This window comes from Scardinius erythrophthalmus (assembly GCF_964197995.2).
Source record: "Scardinius erythrophthalmus genome assembly, chromosome: 6".
Taxonomy (NCBI): domain Eukaryota; kingdom Metazoa; phylum Chordata; class Actinopteri; order Cypriniformes; family Leuciscidae; genus Scardinius; species Scardinius erythrophthalmus.
Window position 1 is genome coordinate 38,760,107 of NC_138226.1, and position 22,501 is coordinate 38,782,607.

The window sequence follows — 22,501 nt, forward strand, 5'->3', positions numbered from 1 at the left end:
TGAAATAACGAAACAGCGTTACCAGAAAAAGCCTACATTATCATTATAAATAGCTGTTTATGTAATAAAATCTGAATCAATCTGGCGATTCGATGCTTCACTGGTTATTTGACGGACATTAGGTCCGTCAGACTGGAGAAATTTTAGCGGTAACGTGACCAGAAATATTTAAGACCTATCAAATCTGAATTTAAGACATTTTAATACTTTATAAGGCCTTTTATTAGGAAAACTTTATTTAAGACTTTTTAAGACTTTTTAAGACTTTTTAAGGACCCGCGGCCACCCTGAATATGCAAGAGTTTTGTAAAGAGGCGTAAACAGTGTGTAATATGTGATCGTTTTGTAAAGAGGCGTAAACAGTGTACGATCAGGCTATTCTTAGAGTGAACTGACCCCTGGCTAACAATCCCCCATCTCATTCTTCTACTCTATCTGCTTTCATCCCCTCTTGTGAGTGACAGAGGCCCTCTGTGGCCCCTGAAGGGCCCCTCTGTGACAGATGTGTAATTGTGGTGTGTGTCATCTTTAAAGGCTCCGCATGGGCTTTTTACACGACTGTCTCGTGATAGAGCGAGAGTGAGAAAGCCGCCCCGGAGCTGAAGGTGTTGATGTGAAGTCAGTCTGTGATGTGTGTGTTCAGTAAACTCTACTCTCTCACCTCGCCGATGTCGTAAATGTGTATCTGTCCCTCTGAGTCCCCGACGGCGATCTCTCTGCCCGACTGAGACCAGCGCAGTCTGTTCAGAGCAGGACTCCCTTCCACAGCCACGCTGACAGAGGGCACCTGCACACACACACACACACACATTGAGCTTGACTAATAATACCAATAATACCATTTGTTCAGTCAGTATCTGATCCATCCACATTATTAATCAAAGAGGTCATGTAACATGTAACAGAAGGACTTCATGCTGATATTTGAAAAATAACTTGCTGTCAAACGCATGTTGAACTACAAACAGGACAAGGCTGATCACAACAAACCAAGAGACCTGCTTGGTAAACCCGCAGCCACAGTACTTAAAGTCCCCCTGTGGTGAAAATCAAGTTTTTAATGTTGTTTATATGTCTATATGGTGTTTTTAATATGATTTAAGACAAACCATGTGTAAATTCATAAGTCGACACCATTGCTGAGTATTTTCTCCTTAAAACTGCAGTGAACCAAAGACAGTCTCAAAAACACGCTTTGAAATTGCTGGTGTTTCTGACGTCACAAACTACCTTGTAACCAATCAGATCAACGTGTGCTCGTCAACCAGTGGATCTCTGAGCTGGTGTGAGTGAGTGGAGGCGGGGCTCATTTGCATATTCACTGAACCACGTATACTAAACGAGGCAAGGGTGTAGAGTTACATTCAAGCTATTTTAAGGCATGAAGAACTTTTTTTTTCAAGGAAAAAACCTTAAATATGTCATTTTGGTGATCAAAGATGAGATTTAAGGGATAAAATGATTGACCACAGGGGGACTTTAAGAAAATTTTAAACTGAAAATATATTGGATATAATTGTTTATATTTCCCAGCACTACTAAAAGAAATCAGATTTTGTCTCTCAGTGCAGAAGCCTGTGTGGTGAAAATAAATAAAGTTAATTCTGCATATGCTAGTGTGTGTATCAGTGATGTTTCATGGCATGTATGCAGTTGTAACCTCAGTGTCATTGTTGAGGTTCCACAGGTCGATGCGTCCGAGTCCGTCAACACACGCGAACAGGGCGGGGTGTACCGGAGACCACATCACATCATAAACATAATCCGAGTTATCCTCAAACGAGTACAGCGGCTTGTTATTCTACAGCAGAGAGAGAAACACACAGTCAGCTGAGAGATTCATGAATGACAGTGTAATGTAATGAGTGTGTATGAATGATCTGTTACCTTGCTGCTCCAGAGTTTAACGGTCCAATCAAAAGAGGAGGTCAGGAAGAGATGAGAGAAATCCACCAGCCCAGTCGCTGTGTGACAGTGAATGCCTGTGATTGGACCATGATGTCCCTCAAACATCTCACTGATACCTGCCCGACTGCTCACACACACACACACACACACACACACACACACACACACACACACACACACACACACACACACACACACACACACACACACACACACACACACACAGAGGGTTAATGATCTCAGCATGTTTCCATCAGTCAGGTAACACTTCACATTACTAACACACACACACACACACACCGCTGAGTGTGTGAGCTGTGTGTGAGCTCATTACTGTGAGAGGTAAACAGCCGAGTGAGATGCTGAGAGTGTGTGTAGAGGATGAGATAATCACAGCATCACAAATGAAGAGGAAACATTCGCTCTCTCAGCTCAGTACAGCACACACAAACACATCTACTATATTCCATTCATAAACAGTTGATTTTCATATTTCTAATTTAAAAAAACATTTGTGCAGGAACTTCCATTCAGAGCAATAAAGTTTTGGGAGATAACAGATAACGATCATAACATGATTTCTGCTTCAGTAAAGCTCTACAGTAGACACTATTAATGTATTATTAATAGAAATTAATATTAATTACTTATACACATTCATTTACTATTTACTTATATATATATAAATATATATATTAAATAACAATTGAATGATAAATAGTGTGTATATATAAATATATATGTATATATGTGTGCGTATATATATATATATATATATATATATATATATATATACGCACACATATATACATATATATTTAGCCTATTTTTACAAAAATTGCTTCTACGGGGCCATAACGTAAGCTACAAGGTAATGGAGCATTTTATACATTTTTGTGTTTCTTTAGAAATAAATAATGGACAAACAGAGTCTTTAAACACCTCAGATGTAAAGTTATTCTCTGTCAAAGTGACGCCAAAATGAATGGGAGTCAATGGAATGCTAACAGCAGGTGAGGGTGCGCTAATCAATGGCGGCGCCCGAGGAAGCTTCAAAATAATATGAAACCCTGCCCCCCTGTGAAGAACGGGAGCACCATGTGCTCAGATGCTGCAGTATCCCAGGGCGTTCTCAGCGCCGTCAAAATAAAAGTCTGGCGTCTCGTCAAAATAAAAGTTACGCGTCCAATATATCGGCCACACAGGAAAACTTACCGGCCAATGCCGATATTTAAAAAATGCCAAATATTGGCCGATCTGTCAGTCGACCACTAATTTTGTGAGAGAGAAAATGTTTGTTGGCGTAATCAGATTACATGCACAGATCCAGAGATCTCCTGAAGTGAACAGTGTGTGTAAGTGTGTGTATTACCTGCCATGGCGACAGGCTGTGTACACTGATCCATCCTCACTCCCCACCACAAAGTTATTAACGTCACCCAGAGGGAAGGACATGGAGGTGACCGCAACGGATTTAGACTGCTTAAACACCAGCTCCATACTGTCCTGTTGACACACACACACACACGCACACACACATCAATAACACCACAGCCTCTCTCACAGATTAGAAATGCGCAATTTAAATTCAGCCGGCGTTTTAACAATCATTAACATCTGACACTGTGGTTTGGCAAATGTTTTTGGAAACTCAAGGATGAGTTAATGGTATACTTACTCCAAACGCAGCTCTCTGTGTGTGTGTGTGTGTGTGTGTGTGTGAGTGTGTGTGTAAAGCAGCAGGGAAGAGGTTGTGGCTCTCAGTGAGTCAGTGCTTCTGAAGCCAACAAATCACTTCCCTTGGCATTTGTCGGTAAGATTTGTATACAACATTCACTATTTTTACAGGTTGAGTAAGCAAGTTGCTTTCTTTGAGTATGATATTCAAACTCTGAAAACATGAAGAGAGCGAGAACGTGAGAGCAGAGGAAATTGTGGGTACCTGTGGTTGAGACAGCATGTCCAGACTCCAGGAGCACATCTTTCCATCAGTAGAGATGCTAATGAGGTTATGAGCGTTCTGTGTGCCAACCACATTAACACAGTACACTGGGTGCTGGAAGAGAAACAGAAAACTAAGGTTAGGGCAGGGCTCCAGACTGCGACCAAATGGTTGCATTTTGCGACCATTTTTCCTGTCAGTGCGACCAAAATTTGATATAGGTCAGCAACCACAACGTTGCCCAGCATCAAATGGCAAATGAAATGAAAGTGGAACGAAACTGCGCTACTCATTTGTGCTTCACTTGTGCTAAGCCAGGGATGGGCAACATCGGTCCTGGAGGGCCACTGTCCTACAGAGTTTAGCTTTAACCCTTATCAAACACACCTGAACAAGCTAATCAAGGTCCTAAGGATTACTAGAAAGTTACAGGCAGGTGATTTTTTCAGGGTTGGAGCTAAACTCTGTAGGACAGTGGCCCTCCAGGACCGAAGTTGCCCATCCCTGTGCTAAACCATACATATCAGATCAAACACCGCTGAAGTGAAAACCAGGAGAAACATTGTGCCAAGAATGAACAAGATATAGAAGTCCACAAATCAGCAACATTCACCATGGATTTAATGTAGTAACACTAACCATAACTATTGTATTGTGACAGAAATAGTCAAACGCTTATGAGTACTACACATCTTTTTCAAAACTATAATATCATATTTAAATGTTATTTTTAATGTGATGACCAAAAAAATGTTTGTTCATCCTTCAAAGATTGTCCCCATTTATAAAACTAAAAGTTTCAAGATGTAGGAAAACACACTTATTTAAAAATAAAAAAAAGTTTAAATTATCGTTGTAACCAGTAGGTGGCTGCAGAGGACGCTTATTGGTTATTTTCATTAATATCTCCCTAATATCTATTTTTTCACTCGTTTTGCTTTTGAATTAATATTAAGACATTATGAATGATAATAATTAAAGTTAATTGTATCTACACCTCAAATTAAGCTCAGTGCTTTATTGTCAGCCAGTATTTTGATTTAGGACATCACAGTATTAATATCTCAAGATTCTTGGAACGCAGCTACGGCTTCGCCTCCTTTTCTGCGTGGTGTGTGTGTGTGATGCCATGTACCGTGTGGGCCGCAGCAGAGAGAGGGGTCCTCTGGACAGGGGTGCGCCTGTTACTTCTGTTGTCCCACAGGACGATCTGTCCTGAATAAGTGCCACCGACAACCAGGTTAGGATGAAACTTTGCAAACGCTGCAGACATGACCGCAGACTACAGGAGAGAGAGAGAGAGAGAGAGAGAGAGAGAGAGAGAGAGAGAGAGAGAGAGAGAGAGAGAGAGAGAGAGAGAGAGAGAGAGAGAGAGAGAGAGAGAGAGATACAAACTTTTAAAAAGTTTATAGACATAAAAGTAATCCATATAAATCAAGCAGTTTAATTCAGGTCTTCTGTAGAGACACTATTGCTTTATATGATGAACAGATTTAATTTAGGCTTTAATTCATATAAATATTGATCAAATATAGTCAAAGGCAGCTCAGCTGTGCTTGTTTGCCACGTGAGATTAAACCTTATTGGGAAGCTCAAACTTACTGGAGTGATGTGAAAACAAAACTCATTGGTTCTCAGGCATCAAGAAAGCAGATTTGAGCCTTCGTTTAACATATTTGATGTGCTTCATGTATGTGTTGATCAATGCTCATCACACTCTCCAGTTTACCAGCCCCAACATACTCAGCTAAGAAGATGGAAAAAGTAACAAGTCTAAACTGCATGTGTGTGTGTGTGCGTGTGTGTGTGTGTGTGTGTGTGTGTGTGTGTGTGTGTGTGTGTGTGTGTGTGTGTGTGTGAGAGAGAGAGAGAGAGCGAGCGAGCGAGCTGTGTATCCGTTCCTGAGGGCAGCACATGTGGTTCTACTCAGGCTATCCACAACGGATCACCTCAGGCCAAACACACACTGAACATACAGTAACACTCAACAAATACACATCCGGAGAGATAAAACCTTCCAAGAAATGCCACAATCTGCTTCTGTATTGCTTGTAATGCAGCATTATGGCTAGTATGATTAAAATCTTTGAGTCTCATGACTTTACTGAGTGTTTAATCAACTGAATTCAATAGAGTTCACACTGGTAATTCTCATGTTATAAGTTCTTACAAATTTAATATAATGATATTTTCAAATAAAATATTGGTAAAAATGTCTTTTGCCATAGTTCATGAATAATTTGAAATTTCAAAGAATTTCTAAATTTTTTATGGTGGTCAATGGCGTTTAATGTAGTACTAACATGGTTATTAACACAGTAACTTTAAAAATGTTTAAATCTTTACACATTCACACGTTGCTAAGAAGTTATTAATTAGATACATTATGGTTTTAGTTGAAAAGTATTAAGTTATAATTGTTTCGTAATCCTAAAGTCCCCCTGTGGTGAAAATCCAGCTTTTAATGTTGTTTATATGTCTATGTGCTGTTTTCAACCAGTGGATCTCTGAGCTGCTGTGAGTGAGTGGAGGCGGGGCTTATTTGCATATTCATAGAACCGTGTATGCTAAATGAGGCAAGGGTGTAGAGTTACATTCAAGCTATTTTAAGGCATGAAGAAAATAACATTTAAATATGTCATTTTGGTGATCAAAGATGAGTTTTAAGGGATAAAATGATTGGCTACAGGGGGACTTAAAGTTATAAATGTTTCATAAGCTTAAGATCTACCAAGTCAAAACTAAGGAATGCAAAAGACGTATGCAGATTTTGAATGTATTTAGATGGATAAGTACTATTCAGGAAGCAGAATACTGAATATAAGAAGTGTTACTGACTCTATGCTTATAAACCTCAGCTAACACCACGAACCTGAGTATGTGCATGAATGCGCATGTGTGTGCAGAGAGTTTAAAATAATAGTTAAATCATAAATGAAAATTCCCCCTCACCCATGTCGCTCTAAGCCTGTATGACTTTCTCTCTTTCATGGAACACAAAAGGAGACGTTACGCAGAATGTGCCGCTTTTTTCCATACAATGAGTCAGTGTCTAAAACTGTCAAGCTCCAAAAAAGACATAAAAGTAATCCATAAGACAATATTTCAAGTCTTCTGAAGACTTAACTCAATTAACTCAAATTAACTCAATATTCACTGAAACTCTTCCCCTTCACGGCATTTCTCAAATCTCAGCCTCACTTGTGTTCAATTTAAGCATGACTTGAGATGTTGCACTAGGTTGATGCCAAACACTTGTGTGCATGAAAAAACGAACTTTTATCACGTGGAATTGAAATTAAATGTCTACAGCAGAGGGCAAGTTTGTCAATGAACAACAGTTTAAATTTGGGTCTATACGTCACACAAGTCTATGAAATCACTGTAAAAGAGTAAAAAATATAGCAGTTTTTCTACTTACCCTGCCAACATTTTCAAATAAATTGTTTTTGTTGCTTGAGATGAGGACTGCAAAATTAAAATTAATCAAAATTAAACCGCACGCAACTTGGATAAGGCTGCGACTATTTTATGCGCAGCTTCTCGGTGAAGCACGGCTCTGTGATCAGAAGTAAATGCTGCTCCATCTGAAAGATAGAGGGCGCTCTCGCGCAAACATGCCCCGCAGAAGTAGATAACAGGTCATTCCAGGAAATCCCAATGGGCATCATACTATCTGTAGCTGAATAAACAGTAGAATGAAACGCTTTGATTGATTAAACATGACTAATAAACACGACACGATTACGACAATATGTGATTTATCAGAGTTCTTCAAGTCTTCTCGGGTATTTTCATGATAATACAGTATCATTATGTTGTGTGCTTATTCTGTGTAAGAAGCCATGTCATCTCACAGAAGGATGCTCAACTGTTGTTATGAAGTGAGTTTGGAGTAAAAACCATGTTATTAAATGTTGTCTTTTGTTGGATAAGAGGTTGATAAATGCTTCTCATGTTTGGTTTTTCAAATGCACGTTATAAGCGACTCAAACTCACAGTGCTTTCATATGGAGCCGCGTTTACTACCGATCACAGAGCCGTGCGTCACCGACAAGCCGCGCATTAAAAAAAATAATCGCAGCATTTGCGATTTCGAAATCGCAAAAAGCCAAATCGGTTTAAACGCGATTTCATGTTAATTGCGATTAATCGTGCAGCCCTACTTTTGATCCATGTAACCTTTAATTCTAATAATTAAGTTTTATTAGAATTTTTGCATTTTTCACAACGACTTTGTTGTGAAATTTCACAATTGTACACAATTGTAAAAATACAAATTACAAGCAGAAGCACACACACACAAAATGAACAGAACAAAGATATAAATTAAATAAACAATGCTTTAAGTTTTTCAGGTCAATCAGATACAAAAATACTTCAGAAATTAAATGTTATCAAATGTATATATTGTGTAAAAATATAAATATAGATTAATCCTTATTAAGGCAACAAAAGTTATTCAGTCAAGTGCAGTGGCAGATTTTCACTTTTTCTTTTGTTGTTTGATTAACATTAACGTCATAGAACAGAAAAGTGTCGATCAGACAATGCATGAGTACCAAATCGAGTTTTCAGGAGGTGCATGTGTGTGTGTGTGTGTGTGTGTGTGTGTGTGTGTGTGTGTGTGTGTGTGCGCGTACCTGACAGTGGAAGACATACTCCGGTGTGGCCTTCTTGTATTTCATGTTCCAGACCAAAGCCACTCCATCGGGCTCATGTGGGGCTTCCTCATTGTTGTTGTAAGAGGCGACCAGCAACTCTGGATACTGTGAACACGTGTACAGGTCAGGAAAACAAAACTTTTGTCTATTTAAGAACAACTTTTGACTGCAGGCATCAAGTCCACAGTACAGCTCATTCTGACAAAGAACCGCCCACTTACACACATTTAATCTTTTTTATGCTGACTGTTACAAATATATATATATAAAAAAAAAAACTAAATAATTTTCATAGGGACTAAATATACTTTTTAATAATAATAATTTAAAATGCAAAATAAATGCTACCAAAGTAGTTCACCTCACCGCATTCTAAACCATGTATGACTTATAAAAAGAAGTAGACAACTCATATCGAGTCACGTTTATTTGTATAGCGCCTTGTAAATATACGGTAGATTGTTTCAAAGCAGATTCACAGAAATAAACAAAAAAAAAACTATTGTTGCAAAATTCATAAATTATGAAATGATCTTAATTAAAGCTGTAAAGCAGCTCTGCAGAAGGCAATGGTATCATTCTTAAAGTCATTCAATGTTGATTCAATTCAGTTCAATAACAGTGTCGATGTTGCAGTTCTTCAATTACATGCTATATTCAGACTGAAATTTAAGCTGTTATTCAGTGATGAAAGTCATACATATTGGAATAACACGTAGTTGAGTAAATCACTGAAATGTCATGCTTTTAAAAAAAAAATTATAATAATAAAAATAGCTTTATCAGAAAAAACAACAACTTTACTTAACAAGCCAAGGCGTAACATGACACTTCAGTGCAGCTGTGCAAGATTTTAACTAAATCTTATAAGTTAAGATATTTTTAGTTTAATTTGTTTTATTAACTGTAAATTTATCAATTGGGGTTTGATGCTGTCACCTTTTTTCCACGAGTCATATGACTCTATTTTAAATACTTTGAAGGTGAGTGTATTTTGTATATACTTTATCACATCCCAGCATGCAGGGACAAATAATACTGCCAACTGAGTCCAAAATTGTTATTTTCTTATGTTTACCAGATGAGCTAGAGCTTTTGCTTGTTTTAAGAGGATCAGTAATATAATATTATACAGTATTATAAAAGAGGAATTTGTCTGAAACCGTCAGAAATTTTTTAAATATTACGAATATTTTCAACATTTTTGACGGTTTCAGACAAATTCCTCTTTTATTTCACATTCACTATTACCACCATCAGAAATACAAGCAGATTTTAAAACATCATGGTTAATTTTGAAATGTAGTGAAGATAATTCAGAGAAAATCCACGGTGAATAAATAATAAATGTGTGTGGCTCTGAAATTATGAGTATAAAACTGAAGTGTTCTGTGATATTACAGATCCTAAACTTCATCCAAACAGGGTCAAATTGACCTGTAAAATCAAAATGACCTGTACATCTGTAGATTAAATGGTTTTGAAGATCAGTCAAATGGTACTAGATTATAATAAATAGCCATTCCTGATTACAGTAAATGACTTATAATACATATTACATCCATATTATATCCGATATTATATCACTTACAAGAAGTATAAGTTATTAAAACTTGATCAACACCTAATTTCTTGTGTTATTATCATTGTCTGTACTGTATGCATGCATGCTTGATTTATAAAGTCAAGTTTTGAGGTCCCGTACCTGTGGGGACCAATCCAGACAGGTTACCACTCGCTGTTTGGACCAGCGGTCATCAACAAACTGCCTGTTCAGAGACAGTTTCGCCCCAGCCTGCATCTCACTTAGATACACACACACACACATCTCACATTAAACAGTGCATATGAGCTGCTCTGTGATTATTTTTTTTTAGGGCTGATGGTTACCCCTCCTTCTCCTCCATGTCACGGCCGCTGTAGTCGAAGAAAACATCCACGTGTTCGGACAGAGCGCGCTCCACGATGCGTGTGCTGTGGTCGAAAAACTCCATGAACTCCTCCGAGTGCAGAATCTGCAACTTCTCCTCCTCTGTCAGCTCACGAGGGGCCGCTGCACTCATCCACAGACAGGGAACAAATGACAGGTGTGCAATCGGATGAAATTAAATCCATTTATAAATCAGAATAGTTGAATTCTTGATTCTAATGGTTAAAGGGATAGTTCACCCAAAAATGAAAATTAGCCCATGATTTACTCACCCTCAAGTCATCCTAGGTGTATATGACTTTCTTCTCTCAGACGAATACAATCGGAGTTATATTAAAAAATGTCCTGGCTCTTCCAAGCTTTATAATGGCAGTGAATGGCTGTTTCTGTTTTGAAGTCCATAAAAGTGCATCTATCCATCATAAAAGTGCATCTATCCATCATAAAAGTGCATCTATCCATCATAAAAGTGCATCTATCCATCATAAAAGTGCTCCACATGGCTCTGGTGGTTTAATAGAGGCCTTCTGAAGCGAAGCGATGCGTTTGTGTAAGAAAAATATCCATATTTAAAACTTTATATAGTAAAATAACTAGCTTCCGAACAGAACAAGCCATTGACTGCCATTATAAAGCTTGGAAGGACATATTTTAAAATAACTCAGATTGTATTCGACTGAAAGAAGAATGTCATATACACCTAGGATGGCTTGAGGGTGAGTAAATCATAGGGCAATTTTCATTTTTGGGTGAACTATCCCTTTAACAAATGTTCCAGGTTTGTTCTTGTTCCAGTTTTGAGCCAACCAAGATGCTTAATTGTTGTCTAAATGTCTGAGCACAAGTATATATCGTACAGGGTAACTGCACATAAGTGGAAACATTTATTTCGAACCACTGAACTATTGAAAACTGAACACACACTCAAGGTGGAAATATGTCCATAACTTGGAGCTGAAATTGTGTGCATTAAATAGTAAATAATTCAGCAGTCTGTTTTTCCCCATTGCATTATGTTCTCTACTACCAACTACCAACATTATACTAAAAATCTGATTTCAGCAACACCCACTGCCAATTTTCATAGGCAAAGACAGAACATATGTGAATTGTCTTCTTCAATCATGAATAATATAATGTCAACAAATATCAGTGTTTGGATTATTATAGTGAAACATGTAAAATATGCAAACCCACCAAATGATCTGTAATGCATTCCAGTGGAGTTGGTAGGACAGTGAACATGAGATGTGTTCAGTACTTTACCTTCCTCTTCTTGTTTCTCCACTGGTTTCTCTTTCTCTGCCTCGACCTCTGGCTGTGGTGCTGGGGCCTCTTCCTCCTCATCTTCCTCTGCAATAGCCACATCACAAACATCATTTACACCAGAGCTGCAGTACTGTGTTATTAAAGGAGCCATGCTTTAAACTGTTAATACTTTACCCTGGGTTAAAGGGATAGTTCACCCAAAAATGAATATTCTGTCATCGTTTACTCACCCTCATGTTGTTCTAAATGTTTATGAGTTTCTATGTTGTGTTGAACACAAAATAAGATATTTTGAAGAAAGTTGGTAACCAAAGAGATGCTGGTCCCCATTGACTTCCAGTAGGAAAAAAAAAAAAATACTATGGAAGTCAATGGGGTCCAACTGTCTGGTTACCGACATTCTTTAAAATATCTTCTTTTGTGTTCGCCTGAAGAAGTAAATTCATACAGGTTTGGAACAACTTGAAGGTGAGTAAATAATGACAGAATTTTCATTTTTGGGTGAACTATCCCTTTAAGTACATTGCATTTGGAAACCATTGGTTAAAGTTCTTATGTGGATATTTATGAGGTTACATGGTCACACTTTAGATTAGGGTCCAATTCTCACTATTAACTATGACTTTTGCCTCAAACTCCTAATTACTGCTTATTAATAGTTAGTAAGGTAGTTGTTAAGTTTAGGTATTGGCCAGGATTATGGGATGTAGAATATGGTCATGCAAAATAAGACATTAATATGTGCTTTATAAGTGCTAATAAACAGCCAAGATCATAGTAATACACACACTAATAAGCAACTAGAAAAATGCATTTCCGGAGGAACTGCAAAGTGTGCTTGCTCGGGTGCAGTGCACTAACGTAAGCAGGTAGTGGATAGATGCGAGATGCGAGAAAAAATGCAAGAATGCGAGAAAAAAGATGTCAAACTGTCTTTTATTTTCGAATTTAATTCCTCAATCAGCGCTGGACCGGCATTTTCTGTCTTCCGCTGAGCCCTGGCCGTAGACAGATCATGTGTTTTACCCTGTCAATGCAGTGGTCTGCGTTGCGCTGATCTTATTCACACTATCGAGTGTAGGTGCAGCATTCTAACATTGAGTCATAATGAGCTGTTTATGAAGAAATTATCCGCTTCCTAATTATGTCATTTTAATCACGAAATTGAAACATTAAAAAACAATTTGCTCTTTATGGTGTGCGAGTGATAGAGCGTGGCAGCAACGAACCATCAGCTTGCAGCGTAACAACATTGAATGCTCGGCCGAAAAGCTGATCATAGCTGTACAGGGCGCCTTATTATTTTTCATCTCCATAAATATATCTAGTAGTAAAGCTAATGCAAGGGCTAGAAATCTAGTAATCTTTTGCTGATACTTCCTTAGCAGTGTCTGAAACCGCTCACTCGTTCACTAATCCCTACATAGTTGAGTGCACTACATCAGCAAAGAATTTGGACGCTGACATAATTATCGTAGTAAAAGATAGTAATCTTTTGCTGATACTTCCTTAGCTGTGTCTGAAACCGCTCACTCGTTCACTAATCCCTACATAGTTGAGTGCACTACATCAGCAAAGAATTTGGACGCTGACATAATTATCACGCGCCAGAGAGCTCAGACAATTTGTCATAAACATTACCTACCCATCTTTAATATTTCCTTTTTTTGGCTGTGTGAATTGTATGTAACCATTGTATGTATGTATTTTTCACGTTTATTGCGTTATTTGATTAAAAAAAAAGATAATAAAAACACTTGCTTGTCATATTTATTTACTTTTTAATTTATATGTGAAAATAAAAGAGAACAAAACACTACACAACACATTTGATTTTTCAAATATAGACATAACGGTATGTATAAATAAATAACCAGGCGTCTGGTCTTATAAATGATTGTTTTCTAACTCGGGTGCACCGTTGCCATGGTGGCATTTTTGTTTATTTTTCATTCGCGCTCAATCGCCTTATCGTGATGGATTGTGGGAAATAGTGTCTCAGCAAGTGTACATCGTATGTACACTCGAATTCAGAGAGGATTGTGGATAAAAGTAGTGAAGAATGTAGGGAATGATGTCGTTCACTCAGAATTCGGACACAAAATGGCCGACACCCTAAATAGTGCACTATATAGTGGATAGGGAGCGATTTCAGACACAGCTCTTGTCATCATGGAGAGCGCAGTTCATGGTTGCATAGCAACGACAGACGCCACAGGAGAACAAGCGAAAGGAGACAGCGGCGCGCTCGCGTTTTCCACTTGTTTTTACACATCTAATGTGCGTTCCATTCGACAGGGTCCATATGCAGTGTTCACTGCTCCCCTACTTCCTGAGCACGGTATATCAGTTGAAGTGGACTTCACTGACAATCGCTCATTAGAAACGCCCAGCAAATGTCATCAAAGAAAGTCAACGACGGAGTCGCGCAGATTATGATATAAGAAATATATATAGGACTACATTCATATTTTAATTTTTATTATTATATTATATATTTACAATTATATTGCACTATTTTACAACTACCTAAAATAAAATCACTTTCCTTCACAAACTAGCTAAGCTGGCTGCATTCACTGAGGTAAATTATAATCATCAAAAATAGTATATGTAATATTCACAACAATAACCATTAAAAATACTGTCATTTGTATAACAATGGCGAAATGTATTACTTACACACAACTCCTCCATCGTTAGTTATGACCGTTCTGACTGGTGATGACCTGATGCGCGAAATGACAGTTGGGTGTGTGATCATCGCTCTCCACTTCCTGTGAAGTGATGTATCGATGTTCCCTTATTCCCTATGCTGTGCGCAGTGCCCTTCGAACTGAACATGTTCGCTCCCTTCGGATTAGACTCTAACTTAAGATGGCGGAATACCCTGTGAAGTCCACTTCGCAGTCCACAACGCACCTCTAGAGCGACGTTGTTGATTGTTTGAGCATGTGACTGCGCGTTTCTCCTTGTTTTCTATTGTTATGCGCAGCATATTTCCCGCGCGCACAAACACAGCCACAGACAATTAATTGTTTGTTCGGTTATCGAAGAAGAGCATGATGTATTTTGTATAAAGTTTTTTTATTTTTTTATTAACTGCTTTGAGGATTGGAAATGCACAATTCATGCATACAAATCTGTATATATTAATAAATGAAGATGATTAAAATAGACCAAAGCAAAAAACGAAATTCATGCCTGCATTTATTAAGACAAACCTGGTAAAAACGAATGCAGTCTATACACTGACTTGGCTGCTCTGTGAAATGTAATACAACAGTGCCACCTACTGTCTAAATGCATTACCTAACATAAAAAGGTGAAACTCTTGCATAGACATAGGTAAATGGGTTTGTCTATTGCCCTTAAATAAAAAAAAAATAAAAAAATTCAGATCTTGTACATCCTCACATTGGAGTCCCGAGTTCATGTATAAAGTTTGGTTTCGATACGTGACAGAGTTCCTGAGATATGGACGACTTCCTGTTTGGCGACTACGCCGCTGATTTCGTTTGGCTGTGACGGGCAAACGCTTCCGAAAATCAAAAATCCTTCTAGTAACTTTGATGAGGCTTGCTCCAATGATCATGTACGTCTAGTTTCGTGAAGTTCGGACCAAATTTGTGACCTGTGAAACTTTAGTTTCGCTTTCTGTTCAATCCAATATGGCGGACAAACGACATGGACTTGTGATGTCATCTTCGCGAGCAACTTACACCGGTGCTGACCGGACGTTTTAAAGTTGGAATGGTGTCTCTGTCTCAAAGGGCCTAGGCGCAGGAGCTGGCCAAATAGCTGGGGGGGGGGGGGTTGCCAAATAATGTAATTTTTTTTTTTTTTTTTTTTATCTTGTACATCCTCACATTGGAGTCTCGAGTTAATGTACAAAGTTTGGTTTCGATACGTGACAACGTTCCTGAGATATGAACTACTTCCTGTTTTGGCGACTACGCCGCCGATTTCGTTTGGCTGTGACGGGCAAACACTTCCGAAAATCAAAAATCCTTCTAGTAACTTTGGTGTGGCTTGCTCCAAGGATCATGTACGTCCAGTTTCGTGAAGTTCGGACCAAATTTGTGACCTGTGAAACTTTAGTTTCGCTTTCTGTTCAATCCACTATGGCGGATGAACGACATGGACTTGTGATGTCATCTTCGCGAGCAACTTACACCGGTACTGACCGAACGTTTTAAAGTTGGAACGGTGTCTCTGTCTCAAAGGGCCTAGGCGCAGGAGCTGGCCAAAATTTTTCTCCCGGGAATAATAATAATAATAATAATAAGAAGAAAACTTAAGAAGAACAATAAGTGTGCGCTTTCAGCAAGCACACTTAACTAGTTAATAGTGAGAATTGGACCCTAAACAAAAGTGTTACTAGTTATATATATTCAATGAGGATAGAAGTGAGAAAGTTTCTGATTGGTGTTTAACAACTTAATGTAGCACTGCTTTCAACTTGGCCTAAGGACAATATGAACTGTTGCATGAAGTCAGCCAATCATAACAGAGGTCATTAACATATGTAAACGACCTCTTAAAGCAACAGTAGCCTTTTTAAATGTAAGGGTCAGAGATAAATGGGTAACACTTTCCAATAAGGTTTCATTTGCTAACATTAGTTAACTACTTTCGTTAACATGACCTAGCAATGCACAATACTTCTACATCATTTATTAATTTTAATCAATATTAATTTCAAAATGTACTAATACAATTCAACAAATATCAAAAGTTGTATGTTAATGCATTATGAACTAACATGAAAATGTTTATTAACAAAGGATAATGCTGTAAAAATGCATTGCTCATTGTTTGCTAATGTTAGTTAACATATTAATGTTTATATAAATGAGACTACTGTAAAGCGCTACCGATAAATGCTATTAAAATCTAAAATTACAACTTTTGGTCCGAGATACCTATAAAAAAGCAGACCTGTAAAAACAGGACACAGATTAAACCACTGTTTTTCGAGCATTCAGAGTGGGAAATTTCCTTGTATTTTTACCGATCGACCATAGCGGTTAGTTACATGCTCTATATTATCTGCCATTTTAAAAATAACTCACTATATAAAGAGGCTCCAGAATGTGTAACGCAGATTTTTAAGTGTAAATGGTACTTGAAATTGAACAAATACAATAAAAGTATTAAGATAAAATTACCCATCACTGCTAAAAGTGATGTTGCTAAAAGAACTAGCAGGTAATAGATGTTAATTTCACCCCGAATGCCCGTAACAGAAAATAACCAGGACTGTGGGAGGATTTGCTTCATTTCACTGGTTCTGATTAATATCAATTGAATTGGTGGAAAAACCAGTGAATCAGCCACCGAATTCCAAGTCCAGGACTGCTGACAGACAGTTTGTCTGATTGTTTGCTCAAGAACAACCTGGAGAGAGAGAGTGTGTGTGTGTGTGTGTGTGTGTGTGTGTGTGTGTGTGTGTGTGTGTGTGTGTGTGTGTGTGTGAACATTGTATCGAGTCTGTCTTCTCTCTAATCTACAGGGGTCTTCGCCATCACAGAGGTCTTAACCTACAGCCCGTCCAACAGACTCCCGGTGTAACTGAGACAGGGACTATTCAGCAGCGCATCCCATAGACACACGCAGGGCAGCAGGTGCCAGTGGCGGAGACAGCTGACGGCTGGCTGTGTGTATTAGGCAGATGGTTCTGCTGCAATTGTGTGTGTGTGGTGGCACGGGGATGGCACAGGGGTTTCTGCCTGACTGCTTTTAGTCAAGACTCTCTCCGGATACACAAGTTCATGCAATTAGAGAGTCGGCAGGGGGTCCATGGGCCGCTATTCACCCCTAAACACGAGCAGCTAAATGAAGCTGCTGCCCTGACCAGCTGTAAGCCACACACACAGCTCATCTCCGACAATACTCACCACTGAAGCCTGAACAAATGCAAAAGCTCAGGGGGAAAAACATGTTAAAAATACCTCAAAGGAATAGCTCCCAAAATTAAATGTCTTCATTTATTTGCCTTCAAGCAATTCCAAACTCGTATGACTTTCTTTCCTCCATGCACCAGAAAAGGAGAATATCTGAAGAATATTATTATAGCCCCATTACATTTTCAGTCAAATAAAAAAAGGTAGGTCTGTAAAAAAATATAACCACCATAAAAATACCATTAGAAGTAGTCCATTTAAGGCTGCATGACTTTGGGATATATATATAATATATAAGCTTTCCTGTAGCTCAAACAGTAGAGCATTAGCGCTTGCAACGCCAAGGTCATGGGTTCGATTCCCAGGAAAACCAAGAACTGATAACAATGTAAAAATGAGTACCTTGAAATGCAATGTAAGTCGGTTTGGATAAAAGCATCTGCCAAATGCATAAATGTAAATGTAAACATAATACAAAATATTACTAGGGATGTCCCGATCAAGTTTTTTGTGCCCCCCATCAGAGTAATTGAATATTGAGTCCCAATCCGATACTTGTATTTTCCTAGTGTTTGTTGCAGACTTCAAGTACATTAAAGTTATTAAAATCCCTCCAATGCACACAGGGATGTGCAGAGAGTCAAGACATTGCTTCCGACATTGTAAACAGTGTGGTTACAATTATGAATATATAAACGTCTTGCATGTTATATGTACAATGAGCAGAATAATTGCAGCAGAATGAAAATAGTGGAAATAAGGTTAGAAAGCATGAATCTCGCGGTGTCAGAATGACAGAATATCCAAAGCAAGACACAACCCATATGGCAACGACATCAGATAGTCTGATAAAACTAGATATGTAAGATTGTGGCCAAAACTGGTACTGCAATCACTTTCAAATTACTGTAGAGCGGTGTATAATCGTAAAGATGTACGCTCGTATGTGACAGTACATTGTTAGAACAGTAGCTGTTAGTCTAACTTGCATCTCCTATACAAATCCTTGTTTTATTTCGGACTCTGTCACAACGTATTTCGGATTCATAACGAGGTCTTTAAGGTTTCATAACGTTAGACATTTTTTATCCGACACGTTTGTAGCTGCAGCTGTGGTAACTAGAGCAGAGCTGGCAACCTGGATGCCGAAACACTACTGACTTTGTGATTGGTAGATAGGTGGAGGGTGGGGCATCAGGCCAAAACACAACATGACAACATCAACATCAGTTGAGGGCTGCAACTTCACTTTTAAATGACAATATCCTGGCCGGACTACTGTTGTCAGTGATATAAGTATTTGAAATGAACATGATTTCTTAATGTCTAGTGACACATCAGGGCCATTTTATGATTAATTGAAATACATTTCTTACATACGGTTCCTTTAAATATGCTATGAGCTGCTTCTTTTCCTTTTAATGGCAGTTGGCAAACCCACTCGAAGGGGCATACCGCCACCTAGTGTATGACACCTGTGTGTTTACATGTGACGATAATGGTATCGCATTCAAAAATGTGCACTTTTCGTTTGCGTTTTCAGGTCCCCAAAAACATGTGGTGTTAATGAATGGCTAAAACGCATAAAGCGTTTTTTGATTTTAGTTGAAAACAGTATCATGTTAACGGCCCCAAGACAGTTCTGTGAGGTATTATTCCGACAAAAACTTTGGCTAAGGCATTTCAGAATGACCAAAACAACATTTCAGATGCCGTCGGTTAGTCCGGTTATGCTGTCCCATTGCAGTCACAGCTTTTTTATCGCACATCGAGAGATTTATTCAGTAAATGTGTTTCAAGCATAGTTTGCAATTGAACGCGTACGTTTTTTTTACGAATTTATGCACGTCTTGGCACTTCCATTCAGGTTTTTTTCACGTGATGTCCCAAAATACACATAAAAATACGATGGAAACATAGCTACTGACTACAATAGGTCACAAGTTCCTCACATGTAAACATTTTTATTTATATTAATCGTGTAGCCCTAGTCTATAGTAAACCATAAGACAAGCTTGTCTGTGAGAAACAGAATGAAATAAGTCATTATTCACTGAAAATACCCCCGTCCGCCGCGGCTCTCAAATGAAATAAGGCAGCAAATGCCATTTAGCCACGACACATGAGAACCACTGGCACCATTTTTCTAGTCAAAATGACTTCTTGAACCATTTTAAATGTGAATATTATCAGTTAATAACGACTTTCAATGTTCTCCTCACACAAAGCTCTGACCTCAGAACACTATGAACATAGCGCTACAACTAAAGACTTTGTAAATCAGTCTAATGGACTGCTTTTGGTTTCCATTTTATAGGAAATAAAAGTGTCTAGGCCATTCTTCAAAGATTCTCACCTAATGACACCAAGCCAAAATAATGAATTTCCTTTAATTTCTCGACAAACAGTCATATTCGATAATCAAAACGAAGGTTTTGTGTTACGCCCATGTTAATGGCATGCTGTTTTGCATGACCAGAAAAACTTGTTTCAATAGAGAGCGAAATCGCCCTTTCCTGCAATAATCAAAATGATAATGTCATCTGTCAGCTTTTACATCGGAAACGTGTCCACGGCTCTCTCTGGAAAGGCCGGGTTTGAAGAGAGAGAGGGGGGGAGGGGGGGTTCGCTCTGATGAGTTTATGGAGTCGTTCTGATGACACGGGCCATCTCGCCGTGCCGGGCCCGTACTCAGGAACGAGAGAGGAGAGAAGGTTAAAATCTTTCCTTTCAAGGGCCTCAATCAGGCTTGGAGGAAAACAGTAATCAGTGTCTTTCAGTCCGGGGCCCGAACGCAGCGCGGCCCTTTCTCTGCCAGCCAGACCCGAGCAATCAACCTGCCAGGCATTAGCAGCGGAAAGACAATCTGAAAATAAGGGGTGTAATGCACCTGCCAGCAAAAATGCCCATTTGGAGAAAAGCAAGTGATCCTGGTGACCCCACAGAGGGGAGGAGAGAAAGAGAGAGAGAGAGAAAAACATTTAACAGAATTCACCCTGATGGCAGATCCCCTTCCCATCGACACCTCATCTCAAAGCTGCAGCAATTATAGCTTTTGTATCCCTCAAGAAATAAAAGCTTTTTTGCAGGGGGGAGGGCGTAAGCAGAGAGAGAAAGAGAGCGGCCGGTAATCGGCAGGCTTTGTCAAAGGACAATGTATTAATGTGAGCGCCCCATGGGGTCAGAGGTTGTTCGAGAACAAGACTAATGCTCTTTGATGTCCTCTGCAGGTGCACAGACTCCGTCGCACGCCCGCAGGAAAGAGGACACAGAGAGACCCTCCGAACGCCGACTCCTTGTTTGTGTTTGTGAAAGAGGACCGAGCAAACCTTAGCTCTGTGAATAAGACTACGGGACTTCTGCAACTCAATGAACGGGTTGTTTGTGATTGGCTTTACCCCTTAGAAAAAGCAAAAGAAAGATGTGCGCTTAGAGCTCACACAGGAAGATCATTTGAACAGATCAATGTTCAATGCCACTTTTGGGCATCACAGGCCTGGATTTTAATGTTTTAAAAGTCACATTTAATGTCACATTTACCCTTGTTCAGCATATTTTTGAGGGCGAAATCCAGTTATTTCAATAGGAATCCACAGGATTTGGAATTTCACTAATGGCTGAAACGGCAACAAGTTGCTGTTTGGATTTAAATAGGCAAATGCGTAAGAGTCTATGATTGGATCATTATTGCAGTGATTATTATGTTTCTAGCATGTTATATGTTTGGCAACAGCTCTTCTAGCCCTAATTGATGGAGTGTGTAGCTTTTCATTTCTTAAACAATCATGTAGGAAGACGCATCATGGCCATATTCCAGGATGACAATGTCAGGATTGATCAGGCTCAAACTGTGAAAGAATGGTTGTGAGGAGCATGAAGAATCATTTTCACACATGAATCGTCTCCTCTGAGTCCAGACCTTAAATTCATCGTAAGTCTTTGGGATGTGCTGGAGGAGACTTTACAGAGTGCTGGACTCTTGCATTGTTAATACAAGATCTGACCAAAGACTGATGCATCTCTTGATGGAAATAAATGTTGTGATGTTATTTCCATCAAGAGGTGCATTCATTTTTGGTCAACTTGTATTTATTTCATTTTGTTGTAAAGACATTATAAATAAATACACCTCTAATGCCCCAATGTTTTAAAATCTTACGGTGCGGTCACATTTAACATTGTTCAGTGAATGTTTGCTGGCAAAATCCAGTTATTTCATGAGATCGGGAATTGTCGCCAATGGACGAAAGATTTCCCAATGCAGATTTCCCAACGGGTTAAAGTTGGTCATGCAGATTTTTGTGCAAGACACAAACTAAAAATAAAATGAGCAAAGCGGGGGCTTTATTATCCCTATGATCAATGTATTGATAATTCCTGTGTCATTGACTGATAGCTGATAAATGATGAACTAAGTGTATTTAGGAGATGATGGACAATAGTATTCATTTAGAGATGTTGGGATCAGTGAAGAGCCAGGCTGAGGGTTCCTCACTTTAAGAGAGATGCTCTCCATATGAGAGGATCCTTGTGATTAGCACGGGATATTAACCCTCCCGTGAGCACACGGGCAATTAAAACAATCATATTTAATTCAATTTCATACTCTCACAACTCCTGGTGCTGCAGCAAGCAGAGCTGTGGATCGGGCAGTAATGAACGTGATTTCCGTACACACATCTACAGCTTTTTTAATGCACACCAAGACCATAAAACGGACGGATGAAGCGCCACTGGAAAACAGAATCTCGATCTAAAACCTTCAGGTATTGGTCATATCAGGTCAGACTGAACATGAAGAAAAAAATTCAACCAGAGTGATTTGTTATGTGCTGGAGGAGAGACAGAAGAGAGCGTGAAAGTTGATGAAATGATTATACAG

The 22,501-nt window shown here is 38.8% G+C and overlaps 1 protein-coding gene across 1 annotated transcript in view; it reads right to left on the reverse strand.

Annotated features, from left to right (window-relative positions):
- Nucleotides 1-22,501, reverse strand: part of dync1i2a (dynein, cytoplasmic 1, intermediate chain 2a) — a 51,748-nt gene that overhangs the window by 12,767 nt on the left and 16,480 nt on the right. The window contains exons 6-15 of the mRNA XM_081368471.1: nucleotides 11,711-11,797; nucleotides 10,405-10,567; nucleotides 10,220-10,319; nucleotides 8,494-8,619; nucleotides 4,986-5,132; nucleotides 3,851-3,964; nucleotides 3,281-3,414; nucleotides 1,888-2,032; nucleotides 1,661-1,801; nucleotides 662-787 (exon numbers count right to left, since the gene is read on the reverse strand). Coding sequence (XP_081224597.1) covers nucleotides 662-787; nucleotides 1,661-1,801; nucleotides 1,888-2,032; nucleotides 3,281-3,414; nucleotides 3,851-3,964; nucleotides 4,986-5,132; nucleotides 8,494-8,619; nucleotides 10,220-10,319; nucleotides 10,405-10,567; nucleotides 11,711-11,797 — 1,283 coding nt within the window. The remainder of the gene's footprint in view (nucleotides 1-661; nucleotides 788-1,660; nucleotides 1,802-1,887; nucleotides 2,033-3,280; nucleotides 3,415-3,850; nucleotides 3,965-4,985; nucleotides 5,133-8,493; nucleotides 8,620-10,219; nucleotides 10,320-10,404; nucleotides 10,568-11,710; nucleotides 11,798-22,501) is intronic.